Source organism: Brettanomyces nanus, chromosome 2 (genome assembly GCF_011074865.1).
Source record: "Brettanomyces nanus chromosome 2, complete sequence".
In the NCBI taxonomy this organism is placed as follows: domain Eukaryota; kingdom Fungi; phylum Ascomycota; class Pichiomycetes; order Pichiales; family Pichiaceae; genus Brettanomyces; species Brettanomyces nanus.
This window is the reverse complement of record NC_052375.1, coordinates 353,730-379,820: the sequence shown is the minus strand read 5'-3', so window position 1 is coordinate 379,820 and position 26,091 is coordinate 353,730. Positions and strand designations below refer to the sequence as shown.

The 26,091-nt window shown below is 41.5% G+C and overlaps 15 protein-coding genes across 15 annotated transcripts; 6 read left to right on the top strand and 9 right to left on the bottom strand.

The window, feature by feature from the left end:
• Nucleotides 1-46: 46 nt before the first annotated feature.
• Nucleotides 47-888, top strand: FOA43_002156 (uncharacterized protein; the record flags this gene model as incomplete). The annotated part of the gene is made up of 2 exons (XM_038922457.1): nt 47-64; nt 112-888. 2 exons carry the CDS (start codon nt 47-49, stop codon nt 886-888), a joined length of 795 nt encoding a protein of 264 aa, XP_038778385.1.
• A 109-nt stretch (nt 889-997) lies between these two features.
• FOA43_002155 (uncharacterized protein) lies at nt 998-2,236 on the bottom strand (the record flags this gene model as incomplete). The annotated part of the gene is made up of 1 exon (XM_038922456.1): nt 998-2,236. The coding sequence occupies one exon, from the start codon at nt 2,234-2,236 to the stop codon at nt 998-1,000; it is 1,239 nt and encodes a 412-aa protein (XP_038778384.1).
• A 684-nt stretch (nt 2,237-2,920) lies between these two features.
• Nucleotides 2,921-5,386, bottom strand: HSP78 (chaperone ATPase hsp78; the record flags this gene model as incomplete). Its single annotated transcript, XM_038922455.1, has 1 exon — nt 2,921-5,386. The coding sequence occupies one exon, from the start codon at nt 5,384-5,386 to the stop codon at nt 2,921-2,923; it is 2,466 nt and encodes an 821-aa protein (XP_038778383.1).
• A 280-nt stretch (nt 5,387-5,666) lies between these two features.
• FOA43_002153 (uncharacterized protein) lies at nt 5,667-6,866 on the top strand (the record flags this gene model as incomplete). The annotated part of the gene is made up of 1 exon (XM_038922454.1): nt 5,667-6,866. The coding sequence occupies one exon, from the start codon at nt 5,667-5,669 to the stop codon at nt 6,864-6,866; it is 1,200 nt and encodes a 399-aa protein (XP_038778382.1).
• Nucleotides 6,867-6,900: 34 nt separating this feature from the next.
• FOA43_002152 (uncharacterized protein) lies at nt 6,901-7,437 on the bottom strand (the record flags this gene model as incomplete). Its single annotated transcript, XM_038922453.1, has 1 exon — nt 6,901-7,437. One exon carries the CDS (start codon nt 7,435-7,437, stop codon nt 6,901-6,903), a length of 537 nt encoding a protein of 178 aa, XP_038778381.1.
• Nucleotides 7,438-8,093: 656 nt separating this feature from the next.
• On the top strand, nt 8,094-8,756 carry CCC1 (the record flags this gene model as incomplete). Its single annotated transcript, XM_038922452.1, has 1 exon — nt 8,094-8,756. The coding sequence occupies one exon, from the start codon at nt 8,094-8,096 to the stop codon at nt 8,754-8,756; it is 663 nt and encodes a 220-aa protein (XP_038778380.1).
• Nucleotides 8,757-8,830: 74 nt separating this feature from the next.
• On the bottom strand, nt 8,831-9,955 carry ERG6 (Delta(24)-sterol C-methyltransferase; the record flags this gene model as incomplete). Its single annotated transcript, XM_038922451.1, has 1 exon — nt 8,831-9,955. The coding sequence occupies one exon, from the start codon at nt 9,953-9,955 to the stop codon at nt 8,831-8,833; it is 1,125 nt and encodes a 374-aa protein (XP_038778379.1).
• Nucleotides 9,956-10,352: 397 nt separating this feature from the next.
• FOA43_002149 (uncharacterized protein) lies at nt 10,353-12,227 on the bottom strand (the record flags this gene model as incomplete). The annotated part of the gene is made up of 1 exon (XM_038922450.1): nt 10,353-12,227. One exon carries the CDS (start codon nt 12,225-12,227, stop codon nt 10,353-10,355), a length of 1,875 nt encoding a protein of 624 aa, XP_038778378.1.
• Nucleotides 12,228-12,527: 300 nt separating this feature from the next.
• On the bottom strand, nt 12,528-13,040 carry FOA43_002148 (uncharacterized protein; the record flags this gene model as incomplete). Its single annotated transcript, XM_038922449.1, has 2 exons — nt 12,528-12,988; nt 13,037-13,040. The coding sequence occupies 2 exons, from the start codon at nt 13,038-13,040 to the stop codon at nt 12,528-12,530; spliced, it is 465 nt and encodes a 154-aa protein (XP_038778377.1).
• A 115-nt stretch (nt 13,041-13,155) lies between these two features.
• FOA43_002147 (uncharacterized protein) lies at nt 13,156-14,313 on the bottom strand (the record flags this gene model as incomplete). Its single annotated transcript, XM_038922448.1, has 1 exon — nt 13,156-14,313. One exon carries the CDS (start codon nt 14,311-14,313, stop codon nt 13,156-13,158), a length of 1,158 nt encoding a protein of 385 aa, XP_038778376.1.
• A 122-nt stretch (nt 14,314-14,435) lies between these two features.
• Nucleotides 14,436-16,916, top strand: FOA43_002146 (uncharacterized protein; the record flags this gene model as incomplete). Its single annotated transcript, XM_038922447.1, has 1 exon — nt 14,436-16,916. The coding sequence occupies one exon, from the start codon at nt 14,436-14,438 to the stop codon at nt 16,914-16,916; it is 2,481 nt and encodes an 826-aa protein (XP_038778375.1).
• Nucleotides 16,917-16,952: 36 nt separating this feature from the next.
• FOA43_002145 (uncharacterized protein) lies at nt 16,953-17,264 on the bottom strand (the record flags this gene model as incomplete). Its single annotated transcript, XM_038922446.1, has 1 exon — nt 16,953-17,264. One exon carries the CDS (start codon nt 17,262-17,264, stop codon nt 16,953-16,955), a length of 312 nt encoding a protein of 103 aa, XP_038778374.1.
• Nucleotides 17,265-17,407: 143 nt separating this feature from the next.
• On the top strand, nt 17,408-19,933 carry FOA43_002144 (uncharacterized protein; the record flags this gene model as incomplete). Its single annotated transcript, XM_038922445.1, has 1 exon — nt 17,408-19,933. One exon carries the CDS (start codon nt 17,408-17,410, stop codon nt 19,931-19,933), a length of 2,526 nt encoding a protein of 841 aa, XP_038778373.1.
• A 9-nt stretch (nt 19,934-19,942) lies between these two features.
• Nucleotides 19,943-21,367, bottom strand: FOA43_002143 (uncharacterized protein; the record flags this gene model as incomplete). The annotated part of the gene is made up of 1 exon (XM_038922444.1): nt 19,943-21,367. The coding sequence occupies one exon, from the start codon at nt 21,365-21,367 to the stop codon at nt 19,943-19,945; it is 1,425 nt and encodes a 474-aa protein (XP_038778372.1).
• A 211-nt stretch (nt 21,368-21,578) lies between these two features.
• Nucleotides 21,579-24,137, top strand: FOA43_002142 (uncharacterized protein; the record flags this gene model as incomplete). Its single annotated transcript, XM_038922443.1, has 2 exons — nt 21,579-21,582; nt 21,610-24,137. 2 exons carry the CDS (start codon nt 21,579-21,581, stop codon nt 24,135-24,137), a joined length of 2,532 nt encoding a protein of 843 aa, XP_038778371.1.
• Nucleotides 24,138-26,091: the final 1,954 nt, after the last annotated feature.

Genomic DNA, 26,091 nt, shown 5'->3' with positions numbered 1-26,091 from the left:
ATCGTTAACTTAGACTTGTGTATCGCTGTAATCATTATCCACCAAAATGGCTATTTCTGAAGAGGTAAGTGTTAGAGTATTGTGTATATTGCAAGATGTACTAACGACCAGACTGTATTCAAAACTGCACTCAAAATGACGGTGTCGAAACTCAAGTTTAAAGCCGATAAAATGCGAACGCTCAATAGGCTTTCGCTGAGTTCGATATCTAAAGAATTGAACGACTTGGCTTCAGAACAAGGTTCCAAATTCGATAGGGAACTTACTATGAACAAGATAAGAATATCCAAGCTTGTTACAGACGACAATACTGCGGATGTCTACGAGATCTTGATGGTGGACTGTGAGTTGTTACTCTCAAGGTTAAACAGACTACTCTCTATCAAGCATGATCGTAAGACAGGCGAGATAGAAGCTGGAGCTGATGAAACAGTGATAAAATTAGCTAAGAAAATGATCTTCGCTTCTAGTTACATTAGCATTAAGGAGTTTAGAAAGCTAGCTACATTGTTGGCAAATAAGTTTGGCAGGCCATTCTACGAGCAGGCATTGATAGATGATTCAGAAGATGACTTTGTGAAAAAGTGTAAGGGAGAGAACGTGGATGAGTTGACAGAGATGTATTTAAAGGAGTTCTGTGAGACATATAGGATAGATTTGTATGGTGAGGGAAAATACGAGGTAGAGAAAGGTGAAGGAGAAGCCTCCACTGATGCCTCAACTGATGCCTCCGCTGATGCTGGTGCGAAGACTGAAACTGGAACAGAGGCTGGAACAGAGGCTGCTCCTGCTTCTAGCGACAATGCAAAAGAAGATCATAAAAGCCAGACACCGTTGAACGATATGGACGATCTAAAAAAGAGATTTAGTGCCTTAAAAAGATTATAGGATTAGTAAGTATACTTAAATATCTGCGAATATTAACGATAGTATATAAGATAAGCGGGTTGTTTGCGGGGAACCATAAGACTTTCAGAAAAGTCGGTAAGTAAAGTGCTCAGCATAAGAAGTCGTCAATGGAGACGGATTTTTCATTGCTCATCATAGCCTGCGAGTTGCCATAAAATAAAGCCCTCTTATTGAGAGCTGGAAGTCCTTTAGGCTGTGAAGTTAAAGCTTCTGCATCATCAACAAGTGACAAATTTAGATTATCACTGTTGTAACGGTATGGAAAGATGGTGTTGTGATGAAAGACGGTAGTACAATCATCTTCTGGAGGAACGTCAATATTCAGAAAATCTGTGATGTTAAGCGAAGAGGCAGAAGTAGGTGTCAGACTGGCATAATCACATGTAATCGACTCACCGGCTTCTTCCAATGGCAGTTCAACTTCTTCCTCGTCTGTTAAAGACTTGAAAAAAGAGGTGGCGGAAATCAAATCACAGGATCCACTGACATCCTTGACAGCAGACATATTTTCCACCTCGGGATCGTTTCCAATAGGATCAGATATCTCCAAATGACCTGCTAGAGTGTTCGTCTCGCTGGCCATCTTGAATAAATCCCTGTCCTCATCAGAACAGCCTTCGGCTTGAAGAATAATTCTGTCGACAGGCTCTAATCCAGTCGTTAGCTGAGAGAGAGGTTCTTCGATCTTCTCGAATGTCTTGCTCGTTGAAGCTTTGCAAGTCATCTGAGATGAAGCGGTATTGGTCCTTTCGTACAAATCAAGGCAATTGTCAACGTCACTAAGATCGTTTTCATCATCAGAATCTGCTCTCAAACGATCCAACTCAATCAATCTGCGCTGTCTCTGAAGTTTCATCTCCGAATCAATGTCAATCTTGACTGAAGAAGGATGTGGAATGCAATTCAGCTGTTGGAAAAAACTGTTGAAGCACGAACGGAAGTCTCTTTTAGAGTATCTCTTTCTCTTCTTACCAAGATTTGTCTTCTTGACGCTATCATCATACTCAGACGACGAAGTGATATCACTCATAGAACCTGTATCATCAAAAAGATCATCGTCAGGTGCAGACACTGGTGAAGATGGCGAACTGATCTTCTTCAAACCTTGAACACTGATTCTGCCCTTGATACGTTTGGTCATCTTGTCTTTGAACATCTTAGCTTTGGTCAATTTACTTTTTGCCACCTTACCTTTTGCCACCTTCCCTTTGGCAATCTTGCCTTTGATGACCTTAGCTTTGATCATCTTAGCTTTAGTGTCCTTGACTGATCTGACTTTCTTGATATAAGCCGAAGCCTTCCTCTTCCTGTTCCCAATTTTTGTCATGATATTGATAAAGAATAGAAAAAAACTCTGGTGTCTTGTGTGTAAAAGAAAACGCAACACAAAATATATCTATCCTTTTATCTTTATTAATACCAGATACCTAAAGATTGATTAATTAATGCCTGCAAACAATGGAAAAAGAAAAAATCTGAAAAATTTTGAAAAAAAAGAAACAAAATTTCAAGAAAAAAATTTGAAAAATAAAAAAATAATAAAAAAAATAAAAAAAATTTTGAGAAAAAGAAATAATTATACTTGAAAAGGTCGACTTTTTCACAAATGTCAATCTACAATTTACCAAAAGTGGTCAAATGAAAAGAGCCAAAAGCCGCAAAATTACATGGTTATATTCTCAGTATGAATATATGGCTATAAGATTTAGTGTATTTCAATTCCGGCCAATTTTGGCCTTTTTCTGTTGGTTCTCGGTCGGTTTTATTACCTCTTCAATGCGAAAACTTTTCAAGGCATCTCGCATATTTTCAGAATATTATTTTTACGCCTTTGTATTTCTGCATATTTTTCCCTGGAAAACCGTTGATATCCGTTCTCTAAGGAAAGAAGTCTACGTACATTATCCAATTTCCGATAATATCCTATTTTTCCTATGTACAAAAATATTTCTGCTATGTATAAACGTCGAACCAGACAAACAAACAAACAAACAAGCGCACCTTTTTTTGCTCAAATGTGCTGCTTTTTATCTGGATCCTCTTGGTCCTTTTCTTTTTCTCCATCCCTATGCTTCTTGACAACGGTATCAAATGCTAACTGATCTTTTTTAACATCCACATTCACAATCATGTTGTTCTTGATCTCTCCTTTCAACAACATCTTGGACATTGGATTCAACACTGTTCTCTTGATCAATCTGTTCAAAGGTCTGGCACCATACTGAGGTTCGTATCCATTTCTGGCCAACCATTCTTTTGCACTGTTGCTAAGGTTCAATTCAATTCTTCTGTCATTCAATCTCTCCTGAATTTCGTTAATTCTCAAATCCACAATCTTTCTCAATGCCTTTTCTGAAAGCTTGTTAAAGATCACAATATCGTCAATTCTATTGATAAACTCCGGAGCATATGTCTGTTTCAACAACGAGTTAATCTGCTGTTTATCAGGATGGTCCGAAAGCATTATAGTTTGACCGATATTCGATGTCATGATTATCAATGTGTTTCTGAAATCCACTTGGTTACCTTGAGAATCCGTCAACTTACCCTCATCCAACACCTGTAAGAGCAATTTTGAGATGTCAGGATGAGCTTTTTCAAACTCGTCGAACAACACTACAGAATAAGGTCTCCTTCTGACCTTTTCAGTTAATTCACCTCCTTCTTCGTAGCCAATATATGATGGTGGTGCACCAATCATTCTCATTATCGAATGTTTCTCCTGGAACTCTGACATATCGAATCTAATCACAGCGTTATCATCGCCAAACAAAAACTCAGACAACGCCTTGGTCAATTCAGTTTTACCGGTACCAGTAGGGCCCAAGAACATGAACGAGGCAATAGGACGCCTTTCACTGGTGAGTCCTGCACGTTGCATACGAATAGCATCGGAAATCGCTGAAATGGCTTCATTCTGTCCAATGACACGGGCCTTAAGTGCATCCTCCATGTACAACAATTTATCCTTTTCTCCGCGCATCATGTTCTGTACAGGAATTCCCGTAGCTCTCGACACCACTTTACAAATATCGTCAGAAGTAACAGACTCGTGAAGTAATGGTTCTACTCCACCTTCATCTGTATTAGCAGCAGCATCCTGTTTCTTTACCAATTTGTTCAACTTCTGTTCCATCTCAGGAATTGTAGCGTACTGTAATTTAGAGGCCTCAGCAAAGTTTCCCTCACTCTGCTTCATCTCCAACTCGTGTCTATTCTTTTCCAACTCCTTCTTTAACTCCTTGATTTCGTCTAGCTCCTTTTTTTGTGATTCCCAAATATCGGTTAATCTAGCAAGCTGCTCATTCTTGGACTTCAACATATCTTCCAACTTTTGACGTCTCTCACGGCTGACAGGATCAGTCTCTTTCCTGAGCGATTCCAATTCTATTTGAATGGTCATAATTGCCCTATCTAATTCCTGAATAGAATCTGGCTTAGACTCGTGCTGAAGTCTCAACGCAGAGCAGGCTTCATCCACCAAATCGATTGCCTTATCCGGTAAAAACCTGTCGGTAATGTATCTGTTAGAGTAAACTGCTGCAGTCACCAAAGCGTTATCTTGGATTCTAACACCATGATGAACCTCATATTTCTCTTTCAAACCTCTCAAAATACTGATAGTATCCTGAACGGTAGGTTCTTTGACTAGAATAGGCTGGAAACGACGTGCCAACGCCGTGTCCTTCTCAATGTACTTCTTGTACTCGTCGATGGTAGTGGCACCACAGCACTGAAGCTGACCACGAGACAATGCAGGCTTCAACAGGTTCGATGCATCAATAGAGCCTTCGCTTTTACCCAAACCAAGCAAGATATGTAGCTCATCAATAAACAAGATAATCGTATCGTTAACCTCTTTCAACACCTGTTTTAATCTCTCTTCGAATTCTCCTCTATACTTAGCACCGGAAATAAGCGATCCCAAATCCAACGCAATAACTTGCTTCCCCTTCATAGACTCAGGCACCTCTCCCTTAACTATACGCTGGGCAAGACCCTCGATGATAGCGGTCTTACCGGTACCCGCATTACCAATAAGAACAGGGTTATTCTTAGTCCTCCTGGACAAAATCTGAATAGTCCTTCTGATTTCATCGTCTCTGCCAATGACAGGATCTAGTTTTCCCGCTTTTGCCATCTCTGTCAAGTCGGTACCAAACCTTTTGAGGGCAGGTTCCTGCTCCTGTTGTTTTGGATCCATCCTCATCTGAATTGCACGTGGCTGAGATGTAGAAAACATACGAGACTGTAAAACAGACAACTGAGGAATCGTCTTCAAGATCGATGATTGGCTAGTCTTACTCCGTGGCGAGGAAATCGGTTGTCTAGCCAGACTTGAGAAAGGTCGATTGTACTTGAATACACAAGTTGTCAGAGCCTCGTTTCTCATGGCACATCGAGTCAACGCATCTCTTTCAGCCTGAACGGCTCTCTGTGCGACCGAAGATGTTCTTGCCTTCAAACTGGATAACATTTTCGGACAAAGAGACGGGAGTATACGAAAGGAACAGAAGATGACTTCTTTTTCTATTCATGAGCGCGTGGAGCTCTTCTTATATATCGTTTCCTTTTTCAGAGGTCTGCAGGATGAGTGGGGAAGTTGGTGTACGGATGGGTGGGTATAGATTTTACTGGAAGCTTCGCATGATTGATCTGGGGCCCTCCGAGCCAATCGACCCGACGAACTCTTGAGGAGATGAGGCAGATCTGGAGATCTTCTCAGTGTTATCCTCCTACTAGTCTTGTCTTCAAGGATGTTTTCGTTAGGATCCTCGGTTTTCAGGACCATTTATGGACCAATAGCAATTGCAAGATGTTATGCTGGTCATTCACAGGCTGTGCTGTCTCGATTTTCGTCGACGGTCTCGAAATCAGACATTGGCTTTGCTTTCGATATTGATGGAGTGCTCATCAAGGGATCCAAGCCAATTCCAGAAGCAACAGAGGCATTGTCATACTTATCGGTCAATAAGATTCCCTTTGTTCTCCTTACTAACGGAGGAGGGATTCTAGAATCGGAAAGAGTGACATATCTCAATAAACTCCTTCAATTGCAGGATCATCCAATAAACACCAACCAAATCATCCAGTCGCATACTCCTCTCCGAACTCTCATTGCAAAGCATCACAGAGTTCTTGTTGTAGGAGGACCGGGAGATAGATCCCGGGAAGTTGCCAAGCATTACGGGTTCAAGCAGGTACTTAGACCTATAGACATTATTCGGTCGAATCCTAGTATTTGTCCACATCACCGTTATACAGAGAGGGAGATTAAAGAGTGGGGTCTTCCACCGGAAGAATCGAAGGTCAGTGTGGGTAATGCTAATTGTAACGAACCAATAGACTCCATTATGATATTCAATGATCCTAGAGAGATGTTCTCTGATTTGCAGATTATGCTCGATTTACTAAACTCCGAGTACGGACTGTTAGGAACAAAACGATTGGCCAATAGATCAAAGCCTTCCATTCCTATCATCTTCTCCAATAATGATTTCTATTGGGCTAACGACTTTCCTCTACCTAGATTAGGTCAGGGGGCTGTCAAGTTGGCCGTGGAGTCGTTGTACTCAAAGATGAACGATGGAATGCCATTACAATCTCTTACTTTGGGTAAGCCATATAAAGTTTCTTACGATTACGCTTATCATATTTTGATTGATTGGAGAGAAAAGTTACTTAGTGGAAATACAGATTCTGACGTTTGTCTTCCTGAGCTCAACGATCCACCGATCAAGAGTCCCTTCAAGCATGTGTATATGGTGGGAGATAATCCGGAGAGTGATATTCTTGGAGGAAATGATTACGGTTGGAATACTATCTTGGTAAGAACGGGAGTATACAAGGACGGAGACTTTGTGACGAATCCAGCACTTCCTCAGCCAAACTTTGGTATAGTGGACAACGTAAAAGAAGCTGTAAAGATCGCTCTAGAAAAGAATGGATTGTACTAATTACTATATAATTGCATTATCTATGACAGTAAATTCAAACCTTTGATGTAACAGTCTGCTCATTACGCAACTTCAAGGCATTCCTCTCAAAGCACTTATTCTTGCATATCTTTAAGCCCTTACAGTTGTGCTTCTCCAACAACCTATGCTTAGAGCAGAACTTACCCTTACAAAACTGACACTCTCCTGTAAGCCTCAAGGCCGAAGCATGGCAAGTCCCAAAGGAGCATCTATTTTTGCTCTTAGATTTGGAACGGGTCTTTTTGATGTGCTGCTGTACTATAGTGAGGTCTGCAACGTCGTTATCCGTGATGGCACAGTTACTCTCAACTTGGGAATCATCTGTAAGATAAACAGTAGAATCCGAGACGGCGGTGATTCCATAGCTGCTTAGTAAAGTGGAAAACTCGAGTTTCTTACCCGAATACCAAAGCTTGGCGGTGTGACTGTTGAGGCCTGATTTGGGGGGCAAAGCAACCAGCGAGGCAATCTTGAGATCTTCCACTGTGGCGTTATCTGGAACGGTGACGTGAAAGTTATGCTGGTTGTTTATTCTGATGACGACTTTCATGGGTGAATAGGGTGAAAGACAAAAAATGAAGATAAAGAAAGAGACAACAATCGGAAACAAACCGCCCTTAGATAAGATTTGGCATTTGCTATATATATAATTGATAAGGAACAGCGTCAGAATCCCCAGGGGGGGGGGCGCGGAAACTGCGGGAATCCACAGCGTCAACGCCACCAGGTGAGTCAGAGGGGGCTGCTAATTCATTGGTTTGCATAGCCGTTTGTGTAATCGTTTATGCAATTTAATGAGTATTTATGCAACTTCCTGCGCTTTTATGCAACTTCCCGCGCTTACCTTTTGCTTTTTCATGATTGGTGAAAAAGTAGTTTGTTCACTCCCCACATCGAGTTCCATATTAAAACTCTTCTCGTCGATTTGCTGTCTGTATATTTCTCTCTTTCCAACGCTTTACAATGTCTCTTGTAGCACTGAAACATGGAGTTGTCAACCTCTTCAACTCTATGACCAATAAGAGTTCTTCGGCCAATGGAGATGGCTCTTCGCCAAGTGGAGATGGCTCTTCACCCAGGGGAAACAATGAATCGTCTCCTCTATTGCCTCCAGCTCTAGAATCTCAACATTCTTTCAACAAGAGCGATTCAAGTTCGCAAGCGTCCTCGTCATCTGATATATTTAGTAAGGTGGATCCAAGAGTAATGAGTGATCTTATCATTGGTCTTTCAGACGGTCTTACTGTTCCCTTTGCATTAACTGCGGGTCTCTCCTCTTTGGGTGACAGCAAGCTTGTTATCACTGGTGGAATGGCCGAGTTAGTTTCTGGTGCCATTTCTATGGGACTTGGAGGATATTTGGCCGCGCGTTCAGAATCCCAGTATTACAAAGCACAGGTCCATAGAGAGAGACAGCTCTTCTTCGAGAATCTCGACCTGATCGACCAGGAATTGGAGGAAATCATATTGGATATGGGAGGAAGTGTCGACACTGCTGCAATGTTTATCAAAGATCTCAGTAAGGATCCTAAAAATATGATCGAGTTCATTATTCGATATGGTCGTGGCTTAGATGAACCTGCAGAGAATAGGCAGCTTACATCTGCCTTAACAATCGGTTCTGGATACTTCTTTGGAGGTTTTATTCCACTAGTGCCTTATTTCTTTACCACTACCGTCAGAACGGGTCTTCTGATTTCTGTTTTGGTGATGTTATTTACGTTGTTTTGGTTTGGTTATTTCAAATCCAGGATATCTATGGGTTCGGAGTGTGGGAAATGGGAGTGTATCACTGAAGGATTCCAGATGATTATGATTGGCTCTTTGGCTGCTGGATCTGCATGGATGTTGGTGTATTTGATTGAGTAACTCACCGCCCATCTTTACTAATTTATAGACTAATATCAAAGAATAGATAAATTTTATATGGATAAGAGAAGAGGTCAATTCTCTGGCTTCTTGCAAACAAACAACATCATTGGTGTGAACAACTTCTGTTTACCACCTTCTACCAAATAAACTGCAGCTTCTTCTAAAGCATCAGTAACTTTGCTAGATCCTTTTGGTGCAATACCCACAGCTTCCAGGGTGTTAACAAAGGTAGTGGTAAGCTTTCTTCCAAGGTATGAAGTTCTGAAGAAGGTAATGGCATCACGTAAAGATTTGATGTACTTCCAGTCTCCGCTCAATGGATAATACCAAGGAACCTCATGGTAGTCGTCAGCAAGATCATGTTGATAGGTGATTTCAAATCCAACCGTCTTGAGGGCCTTTTCGGCGACTTCCCTCTTGTACATCTTTGGTATACCATCACCAATCTCAATACCGTAAGCAATTTTCCGGTGCTCAGGATTCTTTTCATCATACTTGTCGGTCATAACCCACTCATAGACGGCAAATACTCCTCCAGGTTTCAACACCTTGTAAATTTCTCCATACACACCTTCAAATGCTGGGGCATGAACAGTGGCCTCGATAGAATAAACAGCGTCGAAACTCTCCGGCTCAAAATCCATTTGCATGAAATCACCCTTGACAAACTTCAACTTGTCGTCAAGACCTGCAACGTGAGCATAGTGCTGTCCTCTTTCAACTTGGTAATCGTTATTGTTCAAACCAACGATACTGGCCCCAGTGAATCTGCAGATCTCTCTGGCAGGACCTCCAACACCACAGCCAACGTCCAAAACCTTCATCCCCTCTTTAAGGCCCATCTTCAAAGCTAGATAGTGCTCGTGTCTAGCGATGGCTTGATGGAAAGGTTCTCCTTTGTAGAAGGTGGAGAAATGAAACGATGACCCCCATCCATACTCGTAAAAGTCTGTCACCAAGTTATAATACTGCTTGGTCAAACTGGAATAATCATCCAAACGAGATTGCTCGGAATCCTTATCAGTCTTTCCGTCCCAATGCTTGAAATAGCCATCCAAAGCGGCCTGTTCAGCCTCTTTATTCTTGTGAGCCAACGCTCCAAGACCGGTACTCTCGGTAGCAGTTTTACCATGGAGAGCATGTGCAAAGTCCTTGTCCTTTTTGAATTCCTTTGGAGCCAATTTAACTGAAGACATGTTTGAGAAGAGGAGAGAAGAATAAGTGAGAAAAAAAGAGTGTTAAGAATAAGTAAGAAAGTTGACTATTGAATGGTCCACGCGGAAGAAAATAGTCAAGGAATGGACATTAAATACAATCAGTACCAAAAAAAAAAGGCCGGAAAGTGGCGAAGACTCTTTAAAATTACGTGATGGGACTAGTTCAACCAGTAGATAACAGTTACGGAACGATCGTGGCGAATGCATGCTGCATTGGCGTCTTATTCTTGTAACTGCCGTGTTCGTATATTCCCTTCGGCTCTTATGCAGAGCGAAACGATGATAACTTCCTCGCAATTTCCTTTTTGGGAACTGGCGGTACGACTGAAAAAGATATATATATATATAATATTATTATTAGTAGTAGTATCATTGATTACATCATCACAGCCATACCCATTCCAACAGCAATCGGTAGTAGTAAAGACCATCTGAAAGAAGATGAAGAAGATGCAGAATTTTTGGAGCTGCTTCCCGAAGATGAAGAAGACTTTGTAGATTTGGTTCCTTCGGTTCCGGAGCTCTTGGAGGTACCAGTGGTTTGAACTCTAGAGGCAATTGTGACGGAAGAAAGGGCCACTGGGGACGTAGAAACCTCGGTCATTAAAGTGGAAGACCCTCCATAGCTCATAGACCAGTCAGGAGCCGACACGGCAGAAGGAATGGAGCTGCTGATCACTTCAATATCCTCACTGGTAGAGTTCAAGTTAGCTGGAGCCATGGCGATAACGTAATTCTCCATATCCACGGCGAAATAGACATTTCTGAGGAACGAATCACCTAGTGTGAACGACTCGTCAGAATTCTCTTTAAGACCCACCATGCAATAAGAGGATGTAGATCCTGAAGTAGTGGTCAATGTAACCAAGAAGTCGCTGAGAGGCACCCTGATGTCGACACCTTGGAAGTTGAAGGTAATAGACAATCCATCTGCATCATCACATTTCATGTAGTAGCCGAGACTGGAGCTGTACTCCACACTAAGCCAGCTGAATAGCTCGTCCAAGATATCTGTAGGCATATACGTCAATGTGGTACCGGTATCGAGCAAAGCAGGAGCATAGCCAGAGCCAAACGTAACCTGCTTATCCTCTTTGGAAGAACCCAAGTTGAGTGAATTCAAAGTGATTTCCAATCTGATAGGATTCTTGTAACCGTAAGATGCCACACTGTTTATTATTGGGAAAAGGCTCAAGTCTCCAACATACTTATCATGATCGATTGCACCGAAGAGAATGGAAGCTTCACTTGAGTCGGAGTCATTCAAGTAAACCGAGTATGAAACAGACTCGATGAGCCCCAAATCCCTCATCTTGATAGGTAGGTTGGCGTACATGTACATGTCACTAGTGGAGGAAGAAGTAGAACCACCGTAAGTGGTTTCTAAGCCGGGGAGACCAATACCAAGAACACCTAGTTGATTGTCAGTATCATCACAGACAGCAAACGAAAGGTCCGACACTTTAACACTGTTGATCATAACGTTATCGTTTCCCCATATACCAATAGCAAAGGTGTCGTCAGCATACTCGATGGAGAAGGCAGTATTATTGCTGCTGAAAGTGTCAGAATCGTTGGAATTGAAGGTACCATATTCGGAACAGTCCAAAGTAGGTTCGGCAGTCGCTATAGAGGAAGATGCATAGTCACTATCATCGTTGGCCTTCTCAACTGTAGGAGAGCCTATGTCAGCATTCAAATTGCGAATATTGGACAATGCAATTCCCTTCATCATCATAGTAGTAATAGTAGTATAATAGACATCAGACATCAGGGAATAATCCGATTCGATACTATAAATATCACCTAACAAACTGCCAGTAGCGGTAGCGGAACTCAAACTGGATACCAAGGTACCGGCGATGGTGGAACCAGCAGAGCTATGGACGCTTACCACACCAGACGAAAGGGAACCTGTAGTTCCAGCAAGACATCCAGTATTATTAGAAGAAACAACCCATAAATCGGAAGAGCCGGTATCAACTAGAACGGCAACTCTCTGTTTAGTGGAGCCAATCTCCAAAATGGTCTGATAGAAAGTCTGTTCGTTCTCTAATATCATGGTAACAGTACCATCAGAGTCTCTTTTCTGAAGAACTCGAGGCTGAGCGCCCAATTTTGCTTCTTCCCAAGAATTTCCTCTGAATTTCTGGGCGTCAAGCTTGATATATCCAGGTGAGCCAGACGCAGTAGCAGTCGAAACCAGTGATAAAGAGGCCAATGTGGCCAGCAGGGGGAATGAAAAGAGCATTAAATAGGGAGTTTGAGGGAATTTAGAAAGAACTTGGAAGAGCTTAGAAGAGCTTAGAAGAACCCAGAAATAACTTAGAAGATCTCAGAAATAACTTCGAAAGAACTAATTTAAACCAGAACTCGATAATAATTAAAGGTTCTGGTGGATGAAATAAATACAGCCTCGTCACAGAAACAGAATATGAAAAATTAGGGGCTTAATGTTTTATTATTAGTAAAGATCGCGAAAGGGGCTCAGCTAGAGGAATGACGGGCAGCAGGGTGTTCGTTTGCAGTTCGTTTGCTGTTCTGTTCCTCCTCATTGCTTGAGCTGACTCAAAGTGCTATCGTCAAATACATTTCCACTCTCCTTCAACAATTTAGCTATCAATTTTAGCGACATTTCACCGTGGAAATCTGCTTTGCTTCTTAATTCATCTAAATCATCTGAATACGTACCAAGCATTTTCCCGAGATATTCATTCAGTAATGCTTCACGAGTTTCATTAATACTTTCATTCAGCTGTTGCAATTTGTTACTGTTATTTGTTCCACTCAAGTCCAATTTCATCTGTTCCATCGTCTGAAATTTGTCTTCCAATCTGTTGATTTGATCTTTCGTAGCATTTATCGACGTCCTATCAGGTAAATTTAATCCCTCAATAGTTATATCTTTATTTTTGATTTCTTCTGCTACTTCTTCTGCTACTTCTTCTGCTGCTTCTTCTGCTCCTTCTCCCCCTTCACGTCTCTCTTCTTCTGATTCAGAAGAACTAGAATCTGAAACTCCTGTTCTTCTCTTTTTTCTTTCTCTTCGACTAACTTTACCCATATTCTTGTCAAAAGCAAAGAAACCTTCACCACTAAAGATCAAAATCTTCAAAATCTTCAAAATTTTTTTCGTCTTTAATTTTCTCGTCTTAAATTTTTTCCTCTTTAATTTTCACTCATATATTCATGAACTTGGCCTGTTTGGCCTGAGAACACAAACAGGTACGAGGGCAGTAGGGACACTTGAAACTGGAAATCCCATTTTTGCTGAGTTTTTGTAAACTATCCTGTGAAATTAAATGACGACAGGGTAAAACCATAGGAGGATTGTCATCAGTAGTTTCTTCTTTAGAAACAGGACATATAAAAATGGAATGAAATTGTAGCGATTGAGGTAAATTAATTTCAAATGGGAGTTCATTTTGAGTAGTCCAATTTAATTTGTTGGAGAGATTGGCAATTCTGTTATATTTCTTGAAGGCAGGTAGAGCCATATAACTAGCCAGAAGCGTGTTGAACAAGGGAGATCGAGCAGATAGGTTAATCAACGAGCAATAATCGTGAACAACCTTATTACAGAGCATTTTTTTCGTATCTGGAATGGAAAAGTCATCCGGGATCTCTATATCCTCGCCAAATGCCAGAGTTCCCAGAAGCTTTGAAATAGTGTTCAGATGTCTTTTGGCAAACTTGGGAAAAGTCCGCTTGGCATAAGCATAAGCTTCGAATGGTTCTGAGTTGAATTGCATAGAAATCTTGAGAAATTGGATCTTATGTAGGAGAAATTCCAAATCGGATCCATCCTCCCTCAATGAATTACTGTTCTTTACAGCCCATTTTATAGCAGGCCCTAGTTCAAACTCCTCCTCAATACTGGTTAGGATGTTTCTTAACTCTTTAAACTCTGACACCAATTCCTCAACAAACGGTAATTTGGTTTCCGTGCACACCTCTGTAGCCAATGAAAATTGCCCGTTCCTCAATAGATCCATCACAATCGCCCTGTCAAGCAACTCTTCGGTCTGGCCTTTCACCAGACTCACCTTATTGTAATGACACACCGAATCCAAGTCGAAATCAAACAGCTTCTCCGTCTTGCTCGTGTAGTTTCGAAGTGATCTATGTATTTTTTTCTCTTGCATTATAGAATTGTCGTGCCAGTTCTTAAAGTCTTTCTCCACACTATCTATATCGTATGGCTCGTTATTACTAATCTTCTCTTTAAGTCTTTTAAGACCACCAAGAAAATCATCAGACCCTCTGCTGATCATCTCCAACGAATCATCTCCAGATAGCTTATCTATCTCCTCTGTAAGTGTCTGTGCTCTGCTCATATTGGAAAACAAAGAAGAAGTTGAAGATAAGAAAAACGGATTAGAATTTGGCCCTTGATCAATTCGCGAGATGCTTATTAGGATTTTGTCTCTTGTCTCAGTGTTCTTTGCTTCTAGGTAAAATGAAGTTTATTAGCTTACCGCTCAAAAAGGCAGAACCTACAGATTGGATACATCCATTAAAGACTTACTTGGCTCAGATTTATGGCTCCTACTCAGACTTCGAGGACTCTGTGCATCTGTTTGATAAGCTACGTATTGACATCATTCATTCCAACAAGGATAATATCGCTAAAGAGTTGTACTATCATTACTATGGTCAATTGGAATTGCTTGAACTTCGCGTTCCATTGCCGATGCTTGGCGTTAAGTTCACTTGGTATGACGCTTTTAAGCCATCTGAAAAGACTACCCAGCATTCTGCTGCATTTGAGAAGGCCTCTATATTGTTCAATCTTGGCTCACTACTCTCTATTCTTGGAGTGCAGGCTGCTGCAGAGGACGATTTGAAGGAGAGCTACTCAGATTTTCAGAAGGCTGCCGGAGTGTATCAGTTTATTCAGGAGAACTTTATGCATGCACCCTCTGACGATTTACAGGTCGATACCGTCAAGGCTTTCTACAAGTTAATGCTTGCACAGGCTCAAGAGGCCTTTTTATTGAAATATCTGGCAAGTGGAGTTACTTTAAAGATGTCTCTTTGTGCGAAATTGGCCCAAGCCACTTCTAATCTATATGCTACGTCTCATGATCTAACCTCTTCTATTGACTACATTCCTGCCGAGCAAGATTATTATTGCAAATTGAAGCAGATGTATTATCAATCGATGGCTCATTATTATAATTCCAAGGGATATGTTGAAAAGGGTGAATATGGGGTTGGTATAGCCAATTTAAAGTTAGCTCAGACTGATATGGATGGTTATAAGAGATACAATCCCTCTTATGATCACTCTATAGTGGAAAGCATGAAGGATCATTTGGATACTGTTGAGATGGAACTTAAGCAGTTGGATAAAGATAATGATTTCATATATCATCAAAATGTGCCTAAGGCTGTCGGCTTATCTCCGATAAAGCCTCTAGAGAGCAGCAAAGCAATTCCGTTGAACGAGCAGCAAATAGACTCGATGGTTGGTCATGACCTATTTGAGAAGATTATTCCAATGAGTGTCCATGAGAAGTCTTCATTGTATTCTGAAGAGAAGGCTCAGATTGTGAGAGATGAAGAAGATAGGTGCAGTACAGCAAGTGAGGTATTCAATTCGACACTAGAATTTCTCAAGCTTCCTCAATCTTTAACGGAGTTGAAACAATTATGCGAGCCACTTGAAGAAGTTGATCAGCGTGCCTCTGATGAGATAGATCCGAGAGTCTTGGCTATATCGGCTGAAGTCTCGAGTACAAATGTTGATCTTTCAGCAGCACAGAGAGTCAGAAGAGACATTCAAAATACTCTGCAGAGGTGTGATCAACTTCTTTTGGATGATACTAATCGTTATGAGAAAAATAGAGCTTTACATGGAGCCCAGTGGACTCAAGAACTGTATCCTTCGGAGCTTATTCAGATCAAAGAAGATCTCGGCAAGGCTAGAAAATCTCTTTTGGATGCTGCCGAATCCGATAGTAAGATTCAGCAACTGTACGAATCTAATCGAGCTGATATTGATGTGTTGAAGTTTGGTCCTTCTGATCCCAGATTTGCGAAGAGTTTTTTGGAAGAGACCAAAGATACTGGGAGTACATTGGCGGCACAGGTTTCATTGTTGGATATCGACGACACCCCCCGCTCTGTTGCGGATATCCCCGAAATTAAGGCCAAACTAAACACGATTGATAGTAAGTTGCAGGAGCTTCGCCGTCTTCAAAAGGAGAGATCAAACACCTTGATGGATCTGAGACAGGCCATTCGTGATGACGATATCTCGAATGTTTTAGTCCTCAATAAAGATAAGGAAAATATGGATGATCTGTTTAATCAGGAACTCCAGAAGTTCAAACCGTACCAGGAGAGAATAGCTGCTACCACAGACAAGCAGAGTTCATTGATCAACGATATGAAGCAATCGATGGCAGAGGTTCTAGATGATACATCTGTCAAAGCATGCATGAAGAAGCGGGAGAAAGATAAAGGCAGTAGACAAACAAAGACATCACATTATTTGGATGCTTACGAGTCCTGGAAGGCATACAAGTCCGGCTGTGAGCAAGCGCCTCTTTTCTATAAGCAGCTTTTGCAATTTTCCACCAATTTGAAGTATAAAATCGAGAAATTTGCTGGCGAGAGAGCAAACGAAGGTAATAGGATGCTACAGAGCATTCAAGCCAGAGGCTCGACCGAGCAGGATCTCCTTAGGCAGAGGATGAACCAGTCACAAGGTTATCCACCTCCTCCGGCATATACTGAGTCGTATCCATCCGGCTATCAGAGACCAGGCCCATCGGCCCCATCGGCCCCATCGACGTCACTGCCTTATATGCCGCCAAAGCCTCCTCTGCCCTCGAAGCCAACCAATCAGCAGAGTGGAGATTTCTACAGTACCCCTTCAGCGTACGACCCATCCTTGTACTCGAAGTTTGGCAACCGTAACTGGAACCAATGAGATTAATTTATTATACAGTAGTTTAATACACATAGGTCAGACGTCCAAGAAATCAGCAGCCACAAGTAATTCCAAAGCCATCTCAGTGGGAATATCGAACTCAGGAACATCTACCAGTTCATTATATTTAAGATTGTAGTACAAATACTCCACCACCTTCTCCAATAGCTGTGAATCCAATTCATGCATCTTGATAGTATTTGTGGAAGACTCTTGGAATGATGTATTGAGCATTCCTCGAAGAGTTCCGCTAATCATTGCTGCTTCTCTCGTTATTTGGAAGCTATATCCATCGTTAGAGATAAGAGTGACATAAGGAGATGTTTTCTCTTCGTCAGAATCCGACATAATTCCCGATGATAAAGAAGAAACTAATAGGTGAGCGGAATATCAATCATAATAAATGCGCAGAAAAGATGGAATTAAAAGGCCTTCACAGAAGAAGCTCACGTTTATTCCTCTTTAATATCATTTGTCTGTATTGTTTGACTATGCCATCAAGTCCAAGTTTGGGTTGGGAGCGTCTTCAGAATGTGTTTTATCGATCGAGACCTTGCTTTGAGCTCAATTGCACTCCCAATTCAGAAGTAGATCAAAACTCCAACAATGTTGGGTCCTTCCCGTCTTCGTTGGAAGATTACATGGTATCGATTGGTCCTTATGCATCTCACATTGCTCTCTATGAAAGATCTGGGGCTCATTATGCCAAACCAACAAGATCTATCGACATCTATTTGGGGTCCGGTAACCTTGTCTGTTCACTTCCATGGCTTGTTTCTATTGGTGAAATAGTGGCCTTAGGGTGGAGATCCGATTGCTCATTAATTGTGGTGATGAGATCGGGAAAATGGCGTATCTACCATAAACTTGACGGCGATTTTGATGAGTATGACTTGCAATCTGATGATGATTTGCTAGATGTTCGGTTCTGGGAGAATGGATTCATGGCCAGATTGGCCAACAATACTTTTACAGGTGTTCTTGATTACGATAAACCCAAGTCTGTGAGTCTTGAGATGTTGGCTCCTGAAGAACAGGCGGTTGAATTACATGGTTGGGATGTGATTTCACCCAATGCTAACCATTCTGTCGACATTATGGTGGGTATCAATGACTCTGTTAATCTATTGAAGGATAGCAATACTTCTCTTGCGAAGGGACCCTACGATATCGTGTCGTTACCCCCAAATAAGGAACTTGTGGCACTATATTCGCATGAATCAAGAGAGATTACTATAGCTACTGCCGATTTGAAGAGGACTTTGAACATTTTCAAGAGCGATAACGAATCAATACCTCTACAACTGCAATGGTGCGGTAACGATGCGGTTATAGTTTCATATAAGGATGAAATGAAGTTAGTGGGACCATCAAAGGATTCTCTAGATTTCTATCTAGATTTCCCAGCCATCCTACATTCAGAACCTGATGGCCTTTACTATCTCTGCGGAAATAAGCTTAGTTTTATCTCCAGAGTCAAACCAGTTACCCTTGAAACGTTTAAGATTGGTTCAACTGCACCTTCGGCCATTCTATTGGATGCAATGGACTTGTTGGATCAACATAGTCCCAAAGCCAACGAGAACCTAGAGATCATCAGTGATTTTCTTGTTGAAGCGGTTGATGGATGTATTCGAGCTGCCGCAGAAGAATTTGAGCCGTATTGGCAGAAAAAGCTACTTAATGCTGCCAGTTTCGGTAAAACCACTATTGATTTGTATAATTCCGAGGAATTTGTCGAGACCTGCAACTATTTGAGGGTTCTAAACATTGTCAGACAGCCAGAGATAGGTATGTTTATTACCTATACGCAGTTTCTAACACTGGGGGCCCAGAATCTTATAAAGATCTTGCTTCTACATAAGGAACATTTCTTATGTCTCAAACTTGCGGACTTTCTTGACTTGCCCAAAGGTGATATCCTTTTGAACTGGGCAGATTGTAAAATCAAAACTGCAGGCGATTTGAATGATGAACAGTTGGCCAATATCATCATCAAAAGACTTGCCAAAAAGCGGATCTCGTTTGCGTCGATTGCAGAAGTTGCGTACCAAGAAGGACGAAAAGTTCTTAGTATCAAGCTTCTAAATGAAGAGATTGAAACGGCAAAGTCGATCCCATTACTTCTTGAGATGGATCAAGATGATTATGCGTTAGTTAAAGCAGAGGATGACATGGATGTTGACTCCATCCTTTACGTTCTCCTTACTCTTTACAACAAGTTGAACGTGGCAGATTTCTTCAAGATACTCGATGGAAAGCCTAACTCTACTGGCGTGTTCAAAGCCAATTTGGTGAATATGGATCAAAATTTATTGTACAATTATTATTATCAGGATGACTTTATACCAGGACTAGCAGAGTTGGATCTTAAAAACTTCTTTGACAAAGACTCCAATGGAGGTTCTCTAGAAGCTAAGCGTGTGGACCTTCTTAAGGCGTCTAGATTACTACTAAGATCGAAATCAACGAATGACGACGGACAGAGATTGAAGGACGAAGTGAAATTGGTGGAAGCTCAAGATAAGCTTCATCAGGATGAGATCATGCCCACAAGCAGGTATGAACCCGTTATGAAAACCATTGAGAGAATTATCTTGGTGGATTTACGAAAGGCCATCCGGTTCCAGAAAACGCATAAAGTTCCAGATAGACAGTTCTACCATAAAGTAGTGAAAACCTTGGCACCTATTCCAGAGAGAAGACATGAATTGTACGAATTTGCAACGTCAAAGAAGTCCCCGATTGGTTACGAACCTTTCTATTTGGAACTGCTTAAAGTTGGTGACAAACGACAAGCCGCTATGTACGTAAAGCTATGCACAGACATCTCATATAAAGCCAGAGTGCACTGCTATCTCAAGTGCGACGATTTCAAAAGTGCTGTTGAAGAAGCAGCCAAAAAGAAGGATTCGGATTTGTTGGAGGCGATCAAGTCTCTCACAGATAATCAGGTATATCTAAGGTTAATTGACGATAGTCTGGAAACCATCACAGGAGCAGGACGATTTGGCTAGACAAGATCTTCACTCATCTTTTCTTATAAACTCACCATCCTTAATGATGCCACGATGAAGTCCTTCTTCTCCTGTGAGCCAGCTAGGGATAGTTTTAGGATCGACTATACCTTCTACAGCCAGCTGATGTAGGCCGGCAAAGATGTCTGATCCGAATAGACGTAAGCGAATAGAAGGAGCATCGCTAACATCTCTGATAGTTTTATCTTCATTGTATGGCTCCTTCAGTTTATTTTGAACGATGAAATCACCAGATTGTACAGGTACAATCGACTGGTATTCATTTGGTTGCTCCTCATCAATATCATCTTCACCGTCTGTGGAGACTAAACCTGTTGCTAACCTCTGTCGTTTTTTCCTGTTATCCTCATAAAGCCTGTCTGACTTCAACTTTGGAAACAAAGAACCCTTAAATTTCAGCGCAGCGATCATCTTTCTCTCCTCATCTTGGGATTGAGGCCTTTCATAGGCACCATTTTTGGCCGGCCTCAACACAATATGCTGAGTGGGATCTCCTAATGGTCCAATATCAACTGTTCCATCAGCATAGGGGGCCCAGCTTCCTAATGCATGGCCAAATCTTGATATACCTTTGAGAATGTGCATTGCTTCCAACGTTTTCAACGGCGGCTCCTTATTCTTAATCAATTTTACTCGACGAAGAGAGGAAGAAAGAGTGGTTTCTACGGATTGAAGAATCAGTTTGGATGTGAGATCATCGACATTGGATACAGAGTGGATCAAATTGGGTGAACTGGTAGGAATAACCAAATAATAAGGTTTACGAGAAATGATGTCAGGATTTTGACCGTTGGATAGACTCCCGGAGATGCTACCTCTCTTAGCTCTTTTGAGATGCACATATTCATACATTTGGATCCTGATTATAATGAGAGGAAGTTGTGGATGCCGTGAGATGTAGATATGGGTAAGGTATAGATTGGCGAGGTTCTTTATAAGATGATCGAGGAAAGACTGAGAATCCAAGGAGAAAATGAAATCATCGAGTGCATCTTTGATTTCGTCGATCGGTCCAATATTGGAGATGATCTTAGCCGTCGATGACACCCATGTGTATAGGTTAGGCTTATCCACCATCAATTGAATATCTAACTGTGCTAGCTGTAGCGCGTTTAGTCCTTCGGGGTAGAAATCGACTAAAATGCGGTCGATTAGCTTTCTTTTCTTGGACGATTTGGCAGCTCGTAGGGATTTCACCACCACTTTAAACTTTTCAACTAGCTGCTGCTGTGTTACTCCATGTCTTCGCTTCTGTTTATTTGGAGTAGGCTGGGTCACAGGAAGCGTAAACCATAGTTCCACCAAGTTGAAAAGAGATTCCGTAGAGAGTCTAGAAAGTTCCTTCGCTATAGTATTCGGACTAAGTGGTGGTATGTATGTATTTGACAGGATTCCAGAGTGATGGCGATGCATTGGTGATTAAGAGAAGAAGAGACATGTTCTCTGGAGTTGTCTTGAATTGTTATCTTTTCGCGTTTTAGATATGCGTCCTAATTAGGAAGGCGCGAGGAGGTTCCGATGATTTAATTTTTTTTTTTTTTTTTATTCTAAAAATTTTTCAGACTTTTCAGACTTTTCAGATATAAGTACTTCTTAGGGATTACGAGGTCGAAATCGATAGAAAATGGGTAAATACGATTCAAAGGAGGTGAAAGGGGACACCAGTAGAACGAAGGAGGTGAAGGAAGAAAAAGAAGACATTGAAGCTACTGAGGCTACTGTTCCTGCTTCTTCTTCTGCTACTCCTACTCCTCCAGTTATAGCTGTGGATCCCACTTTAGATAGAAAGACATTATTCATTAGATCTATTCCTAGTGAAGCGACAAAGGACGAACTATCAGAGTTTTTTTCACAATTTGTTCCTGTCAAGCATTCCATCATTGTGCTAGATAAAGAACGGAAATCACGTGGATTTGGTTTCGTTTCTTTCCCCACAGAAGATGATGCATTGACAGCTCTAGATAAAGCTAAGAAGACCAAGTTTCAGAAAAAACTACTTAATATAGACATAGCCAAAAGAAGAGAAAGAAAGGTTCAAGAAGATGAACCTGTGGAACCTGTGAAGATGATTTTCAAGAGAAAAGAGACTACAATTATGGAAAAGACTGCCAAAGTTATTGTGAGAAATATGCCGTGGTCCGTTAGAGATCCAGAAGTGTTGGTGAAGATCTTTGAGAAATATGGTAAAGTGAAAGAAGCCCATATTCCAAGAAAGAAGGATGGAAAGATGACTGGGTTTGCTTTTGTGACGATGAATAAGCACACTACTGCTTTGAAGGCCGTTAAGGAGTGTAAGGACTTGGAAATTGAGGATCGAAAAGTGGTGGTTGATCTTGCTGTCGATAAGAAGAGATGGGAAGAGGAGGAGGAGAAGGAGAAGGAGGAGGAGGAAGAGGAGGAGAACGATGAGGATGAGGAGGAGAAGAACGATGAGGATGAGGAGGAGAATAGCGATGAGGTCAATTCGGGCTCTGAAGAAACGAACGATGAGGCCAACTCGGACTCTGAAGAAACGAACGATGAGGTCAATTCGGACTCTGAAGAAATCAATTTCAATCCTGAGATAAAAGAACCCCATGCTCCAAAAAATCGTCAAGAGAGATACTCTATCTTTATTCGTAATTTGCCATATGATGTCACAAAGGAGACTCTTGAAGAGCACTTTAAGCAGCTTGGTCCTATTAAATATGCTCTTCCCGTGATGGATAAGAGCACGGGGCTAGCTAGAGGTACAGCCTTTGTTGCTTTCGCAGCCAATCAACCGTATGAAGAGTGCTTGTTGAATGCACCTGTCGTTCCTAAGGATTCTGTGTTATTGCCGGATGATGTTTCACCATTTTATGTGTTTGAAGGACGAGTTATGCAAATAGCTGCTGCTGTTGACAGAGAATCTGCGGCTAAACTTTCAGAAAGACATGCTGAAGCCAGGCTGGAGTTGATGGGTAGAGAACCACGTGAAAGAGACAAGAGAAAGTTATTCTTGCTCAATGAAGGTAGAATTGCCCCAGGTTCCAAGTTAGCTCAGCTATTATCACCTACAGATATGGAGATTAGAGATAGATCTTATGACTTGCGTGTGAAGCAGCTTACCAGTAATCCAAGTCTTCATCTTTCCATGACTAGATTGGCTATAAGAAATATTCCTCGGGCTATGAATGAAAAGGCGCTTAAAGCTTTGGGAAGAAAGGCCTTTGTAGAGTATGCTACAGAAGTCAAAGCTGGAAAAAGGCATGGACTCAATAAGGAAGAATTAGATAGATCGACAAAGCATACGGAATATATGAACGAGAAATTAGGCATGAAGCCGGGAGAGAAGGTGAAGAGTAAGCATGGAATTGTGACACAGGCCAAGATTATTAACGAGATTAAGGGCAGTGGAGAGTATGGACGATCAAGAGGATATGGATTTTTGGAGCTAAAGGATCATAGAACGGCATTGATGGCATTAAGATGGTTAAATGCCCATGAAGTGACATCGGATGAAATTCTTTCGAGCCTAACTGACGACCAAAGGAAGATCGCAGAGAAAGAGAAGCTTATTAAAAAGAAGAGACTTGTTGTTGAATTTGCCATTGAGAATGCCAATGTTATTAAGAGAAGAATAGAGCAGGTTCTTAGAAGTAGAAAACGAAGTCAGGAAGATCGTGGAGAAAGAAAAAGAGAGGGAGATGAGGAATACGGAGGAGATAGAAAGAGGAGATTTGGAAGTGATAGAGGAAGGGGTGGTGATAGAGGTGACAGAGGAAGAGGTGGCTACAGAGGAAGAGGTGGCTACAGAGGAAGAGGAGACGATAGAGAAAGAGGAGGTGACAGAGGAAGAGGTGGCTACAGAGGAAGAGGCGGCGATAGAGGTAGAGGAGGTGATAGAGGAAGAGGTGGCTACAGAGGAAGAGGAGGTGACAGAGGAAGAGGTGGCTACAGAGGAAGAGGAGGTGATAGAGAAAGAGGTGGTTACAGAGGAAGAGGAGGTGATAGAGAAAGAGGTGGTTACCGCGGTGGAAGAGGTGGTGATAGAGGAAGAGGTGGCTACAGAGGAAGAGGCGGCGATAGAGAAAGAGGTGGCTTCAGAGGAAGAGGTGGAAGAGATCGTTACGACCATCATTACGGTGATCATTCTCATAACGAATTCCACAAAAGCTCAAAAAGGTTTGAGAGAAAGCAGCAAAGAGGGGCTGAAAGTTAGTGATTTAGCAAATGCATTTTCTATCTATATTATAAAGCTATTTAATGATCTCTCGGTGCTCTTCTAGTTAGAGCCATTGTGTTCTCAACCCACCTATCTGCACCACCTTCTAATGCTATAACTTCATAAATCGATTTACTTTCCTTTTCATTTCTTTGGTAACCAACTATAGCCGCATTTCTGGTTGAAGGGATCCGAAGCATCTCTCTTTGTACTTTCCAGCCAAACATTTCTGCAAGATCTTCTACATGATCGACCAATGATGCATATCTGGAGGTGGATGAGTAGGATAGCGTCTTATTTTCATCCTGCTTGGCTTTGTTGATTGAATATCTAACCTTCTCTCCGTTCAGGTTATGCGAACAGCAAGGAATTACCAAAAATGGATATCCCAAAAGAGGTATCCAACAGGTCATTTCGTCAGCATGGTTACCAATTACAAAAGTATTCGGAGGAAATTCCGCCGTGTTCACCTTCGGAGAAGCAAGAAGTTCTGCACTCGTGTAACATTCCACCATTTGGATCTTATCTTCGAACTCTGATGGTGCGTGTATTTTCCGGTTGCCCTGGTATTGAGGTTTGACCTTCAATGGAACTTTGAACACCAGTCCATTGTCCTTCTGCTCGGGGACGGCCTCTCGAATTGCTGGATGAGGTCTTAGTAGCACTGCAGGAACAATCACCTGCTCATAAAGCATCTTCTGGACTTCAGGTGGATAACTGATCCATGATTTTCGGGCACGTGCATCGACTCCAAATCCCCGGTATCCCTCTTCAATAAGAATGCAAACCAATAGTCCGTTACCACAGCCAAGATCTCGGAATTGAAAGCTTTCTTTGTCCTTATAGATCTTTCCCCAAAACTCTATCAAAAACGCTGCAATGGCTATGTCTTCAAAGACGTGCTTTCTAGGATCAGTCTTCTCGCACCATCCATCAACAAGCCTCTTTGCATACTTTTGTTTCAATGTAATATACCTATCCTGGAAAACCTCCTTGGAGATCACCATATCATGATTAACTCTTTTCGTATAGCCGTTCATGACACCAGTGGAATGTTTTCTAGCGGTGTGTAGTAATCTATACGCAATTCTAATAGGCCTTTCTGTAGGATCCATGGTTTCTAGTTCCTTTTTGGAGTCGCCGAAGGGAAGGTAGTGTATAGATAACCGGTTATTCTCAAACAAAATACCTATCGATCTGACAGGTGGAAGATAGTATGGTATCTCACTGGCCTCACTAACATGTGGAGTATACAGAACAACAATTGCTTGTGATTCCATATTCTTCAGTATTAGACAAGTCTGGTTTATGATGTAATCCTTAGCCGGGTTTCTAGGAATCATTCTACGAACAATTTCAATGCATGGTTTGAAGACAGAGTTAAGAGGAACCCTTCTAACTTCGACATCTTCAAGTTTTCTCGTTAAAATCGCCGACTCATCGTGAGCTTCTCCATTTTCCGAGTGAGGAGTGTTTAAGATAAGTTGCTCGGGACATTCTCGGCACCATTTTTCAACACTTGGAGTATCGTTGTCCTTGGAATAGGTGTAGCTGAATCTCTTTAAAGTATCTGATCTTAATATTACTGTTGAATTGATGTTTGGATTATCTATCAGATTGATCATTGCCTTCATATAATGATTCTGCTTGAATAACACTGGAATTTCGAAAAGACCTATCCATTCTGGTCCTAGCACAGACTCAGAGTTTCTTATATTAGGAAGTGAGGAATCATCACCCTTGACGTTGGCGGTATCTTGTTCTTTTGCACGTTCATCTGTGTTCATTTCCTTGTTCTCTGGATCATCCGGCATCTTCTAGATCAGTCTTGATGGAGGAAGATAAACCAAACCATAATGACGTTATGTCTAAATTTTTCAGAGGATAAATTTTTTTAGACTCTTAACGGACGGAACCTCCTTTTGTTATAGATGACCGACCTGCTTTGGAG